Source organism: Nicotiana attenuata, unplaced genomic scaffold (genome assembly GCF_001879085.1).
Source record: "Nicotiana attenuata strain UT unplaced genomic scaffold, NIATTr2, whole genome shotgun sequence".
Lineage (NCBI taxonomy): Eukaryota > Viridiplantae > Streptophyta > Magnoliopsida > Solanales > Solanaceae > Nicotiana > Nicotiana attenuata.
In genome coordinates, this window is record NW_017672317.1 from 86,126 (window position 1) to 91,078 (window position 4,953).

The 4,953-nt window shown below is 37.1% G+C and overlaps 1 protein-coding gene across 1 annotated transcript; it reads right to left on the minus strand.

The window, feature by feature from the left end:
• Positions 1–1,108: 1,108 nt before the first annotated feature.
• Positions 1,109–3,110, minus strand: LOC109212710 (cell number regulator 6-like). The gene is made up of 4 exons (XM_019376379.1): positions 2,944–3,110; positions 1,935–2,049; positions 1,539–1,804; positions 1,109–1,448 (listed from the first exon to the last, which is right to left on the minus strand). Exons 1-4 carry the CDS (start codon positions 3,040–3,042, stop codon positions 1,215–1,217), a joined length of 714 nt encoding a protein of 237 aa, XP_019231924.1. The 5' UTR covers positions 3,043–3,110; the 3' UTR covers positions 1,109–1,214.
• Positions 3,111–4,953: the final 1,843 nt, after the last annotated feature.

Genomic DNA, 4,953 nt, shown 5'->3' on the forward strand with positions numbered 1-4,953 from the left:
TTTGGTTAGGAAATAAGTTATCCCATGATTAATTATCCTGGGATTACTTCGGGAGAAATTCAAAAATAGCCAGATTTACCACTGGTCGTTGATAAATAGCCAAGTTTCAAAAGTCATCGAAATTTAGCCACTTTAAATCTGAGCGAAAACACTGTTCAAAATCCGGAAAAATACGCCCGCAAATTTTACGGGAGTTCCAGCATAAGTATGCTTGAACTCCCGTAAATTTTACGGGAGTTCCAGGATAACTATGCTGGAACTCCCGCAAATTTTACGGGAGTTCAAGCATAATTATGCTGGAACTCCCGCAAATTTTACGGGAGTTCCAGCAAGTATAATTGTCCAGTATAATATACTGGAGTTTGGAGCACTGGTGCTCCAGTCTCCCGCAAATTTTACAGGAGTTAGCAAAGTATACCGGTCCAGCATAATATGCTGGAGTTCGTACACAAATGCACCAGAACTCCCGTATATTATACTGGACCGGTCCCTGTTGCAGCAAAATAGTGGCTATTTTTCATTGACTTGATAAACGCTGGTTATTTTTCATTGACCAGTGTGAAAACTGGCTATACCATGATATTTTAACGTTATTTTACTCTCACATGGAGATAAAAAAATAGTACAATCCCGAGATTAGTTATACCACGACTTTATCCCAACCAAACGTGAGATAAACTCATCTCAAATTTAATCCCGGGATTAATTATCCTTTATCCTTCATATCAAACGAGCCCTAAGAGTCTAATAGTAGGATCCTATTAGTTCTGTTTAAGTTGATTATTATTTCAAAAAAAACAACTATATTGTTTTCTCGACTTCCGATTTTTTATTGCTTGTCTAATTTATTTTTGTCATATGAGATACAAATTAAATCTATTAAACTCACGAATAAATCTTTTCATAAGCTTGTTGATCGTTTTTTTTTTTTTTTTGAATTTTCAAGTCACAAAAGAAGTAAGGTTTCACAAAGTTGTCCAGTAAGCAGGAAAAAAGGAGAGTTGAGTAGAAGGAAAAAAAATGATGTGTATTTTCCCTACAGGCAATTTCAATATTTAATTAACTTAATACTGATATCAAAACTTTGACAGCTTAACTAATTTACTACTGTCACAAAATTTTACTACTATTTATTATCAAATTGACTAAATTCTTCAATATAAAACAATGTAAAACGCTGCCAAAGAAAAAAAAAATAAAAATAGACAGCATTCTTATAAGGATTGCATCTCCAAATTATCATATGGTACAATTTCTTTTCCAGAAGAATTAGCTTCAACTTGATCATCATTTCCACTGGCATTCATCTCTTGAACTGGTGGTGGGTCTACAACTGTGGTTGCTGGGGTATCATTGGCCGATAAATGAAGCTTCATCTCTCTGTGTTCTTGACACAAGGCACACCAATGCAAACAACAATGCACCATACATGGATCACATGGTGAATCCTGTACGTGTAAAATATTAAAAATGATAATTTACATTGTTGTGTAAAGAATAGCAAATATTATTCAGGTTAAAAAGAAAGTTGAGTTTACCTTAAGATGATATTTTCTTTGTAACATCTGACGAGCCATGCCAGTATAAATACCACAAACCCACCAGGTAAATAACAAGCCCTCAGTAATGAGGCATGCTGTATCAGGATCAATGCCATGAAATGCTGCAGTGAGTGCAGCAAGAGTGATGCCACCTTCAATGCAAACCACATGACCAATACAAGCTCCTCTGCTTGATATCTCATCATTCAACGTTTCCATGTGCCGTCCAAACAAAACACATGGGCAAAATACTCCAAGCAAACCTAAATTTAGCTAGGATTCATTAATTGAAGAAAATATATATAACCACCTTATAAAGGGTGAGGGATGGTAAGAATTCGTCTACTCAAGTTCAAACATGATGATTTAAAGAATAGTTAGTAAGATCCTTACAACTATCAACATCTTCTGTACATCCAAAAATTCCAGTTTGCCATTCTTCATCAGCTGGAGGTTCGTAAGATGCAGGTAAATTTTGTCCACAATGCTCACATCTAGCAGTTGTTTGCTGTCAAATGATGAAAACAAATATTTAGCTAAACAAAGTGTGACATAAAAATATCATATACCTCGTGAAAAAAAATGTAACCATATTTCTCATCGGAAAAATGATATTGTATAGCTGCTGTAAATATAATAGTCGAAAATATATATAAAATTTGTATACACACACCTCAGTATGTTATATTAAAAAATTATACAAATTTTACACACTTTTTCGGCTACCAAATATAAATAGTTTCTGGCGCGAGGTAAAAGTGATAATACCCCTTTCTCATCACGTTAAGTTTCTTTTCTAAAACAAGTAAATAAAACAAAATTTCATCCTTTTTCGAACTTCCAAGAAAATGAAAAGATCATCATCAATCAATTCCCTTTTTGTGTGTGTGTATAAATCTAATTTAATTTACGTTACACACGCAATCGAATCATTTATAAATCTATGATGCATAGATAACATTAATGTATTAAACATATAAGCAAGCACTCATATGTGCGTTTGATGCATGTTTTTTTCCTAAGAAAGATAAATCTCGGAAAATCTAGCAATAAATGTCGTTATACGGATAATTAGATAGCATTAAGGCAGTAATCTCGATGGAGATTAGGATTAAATTTAATCTGGTTATCCTTTTAAGTTCTTTTGATTCATACTTGCATAGTGATTGAGGTGTGTTTTTTGTCATTTTAACCTGTCAACGTGTGAAATCAGATCTGCTACTCTATTACCATCACTTTGAAGGTTTTAAATAAAAAATAATAATTCAAAAGGACAATCTATTTCAATAGATATAAGTAGGATTCTCATGACAATTAGTAGTGTATGTAAATGATTGAGGAAGAAAATTCAAATCTCAAAATATTATAAATGATAAAAAGAAAAGATAAGTGAAGAATGAACCTTTTGGACATCGATGGGTTGATTAAGCTCGCCAGGAGTAATGTTCTGCAATGAGGATTCTTGTTCCTTTGTTAATCGAACATAAGTCCCCGTTGCCATCTTTAATCATCAATTAATACGAACAATTGACTTTGTCTAACATATATACGTTTACTGAGGTAATGTTAGTTACAAAGAAGTTAATGGAACCGTAAAAATTGGAGTATTTCTATTTGAAGTTATAAAACAATCACATTAAAATTTCAAGAATGAGAATATTGCAAATCATGGTTGACATGTATTTGCGCACCCGACTACGATACTAGTGGCATGCCAAAACTCATAAATTAGTGCTTACAGCTATCTCAAATAAATATACAATAATAATTGAATTCATTGTCAAATATTTATAAATATTTTGTGAATTTTTAATATATATACCAAGTCTGAACAAAAAACTACTGAGAGGTGACCCGTAGCTTATAAGTTAGGTCCTAGGAATACATATTAACTGTGCGCGGGTAAAATTGGGAATACAATTACCTCCGATTTTTCAGTAAAGAAACGAGCAGACAACGCGACCCGATATGGCCTCGGGAAATGCCGAGGTCTTCCACGGACTAGAACTCGGGGAGGACGAATAGTGCGCCTGGAACCAGACTCGACCAAGCATTGAGCTCGAGCAAAGTGAAGAACCGATGCTAAGTGATAGATGGTTAGACGAGACAAATGGGGGGGGGGGGGGCGAAATATCCTCCCTTAACCGAATATTACGGTGCAAGTCTCGCCCGATATCAACTACGTATCAATGTTTACTGGAAGAAGAAGATCTCTACCTTACTTAGACTTGTACTAGGATTGAAACTCCCCTACTATATAAAGGGAATTTTTATTTTATTTTTGAGGACCACCTACATTTGTTTAATGAATGTAGGTGGCTCCACTGCAGATACTGTTGATCGTGTGTAGCGGAGTACCTTCTTCTGAAGTTTGGGTGAGCCCCTTTCTCCTTCAGGGGGTTAGATTACATATCTTTTGTTGTAGGCTCCTACTTTTGAGGTATTGCCGGGGCCTTGTTGCCGGCACTGTCATGCTTGTCTTTTTACATCCTTAGAGGCTCCGTAGACATGTGTGTGGGTTATGTACGGGTGCTTGAGGGGTCCATGAACGTTGTTGTAATTCTAAACCCATGTTATCTATAAATTGTAATTTTATGGGAATTTCGGAAACTAACTTTAACTATGATTTAAGTTTGTAATATAAAATGAACTAACACTGTTGAATGTACTACTTTTCCTTGCTTAAATAAAAAGGAAACATGACTATCTTGTTCATAATGAGTTGGGTAGGAAGTGTGTGATGAGGCTTGCTCGGTTGGGTTCACTCGATTGAGCGCCGGACGCGCCTCCCGAGGTTGGGGCGTAACAGTTCCTCAAGATCAAAACTGAAAATGAAAGACAAAACCTCGAGCTGGTGCTTTTCTGCCCAACAATACCGCACCTGTGGTCCATAGGTCACTTTTGCGACGCTGCACCTCCGGAAATTCCATTGTAGGTGCGGTTTCACTTAAATCCCAGCCTCCGCTCCTACGGGCTCCAAGACCGCATCCGCGTCAATCGCATGTGCGGGAATCCATAGCACCTGCGACCTCCCTATGCACCTGCGTCCAGCTGCCTGCATCTGCGACCCTCTTAGGTGCGGGAATATCTTCGCACCTGCGAATCCTACCCAGCTCCTCCTTGACCGCATCTGTGGCACCTCCTTCACTTCTGCGGGCTCCGCACTGCAGGTGTAGAAACACCAGAACTAGTAGCTTTAGCTGCCTTCTTCACTCAAAACAATACGATAAATACCCGAAATCATCCCGAGGCCCTCGGGACCACAACCAAACATAGCAAAACATCCCAAAACCTCATACGAACTTAGTCGAACGAACACCCAAAACAACATCAAAACACCAAATTACTCCCGAATTCAAGCCTAAGAACTTCTAAACTTCCGAATTCCAGAAACGATGCCGAAACCTACCAA

What these genes read in the sequence shown, in the direction of transcription:
- LOC109212710 (XM_019376379.1), bottom strand. Translation starts at nt 3,042, where the DNA reads ATGGCAACGGGGACTTATGTTCGATTAACAAAGGAACAAGAATCCTCA. An exon ending in TACAGAAGATGTTGATAGTT is followed by an intron (nt 1,805 to 1,934) that starts GTAAGGATCTTA and finishes AGCTAAATTTAG; the next exon opens with GTTTGCTTGGAGTATTTTGC. An exon ending in AAAGAAAATATCATCTTAAG is followed by an intron (nt 1,449 to 1,538) that starts GTAAACTCAACT and finishes TTACACGTACAG; the next exon opens with GATTCACCATGTGATCCATG.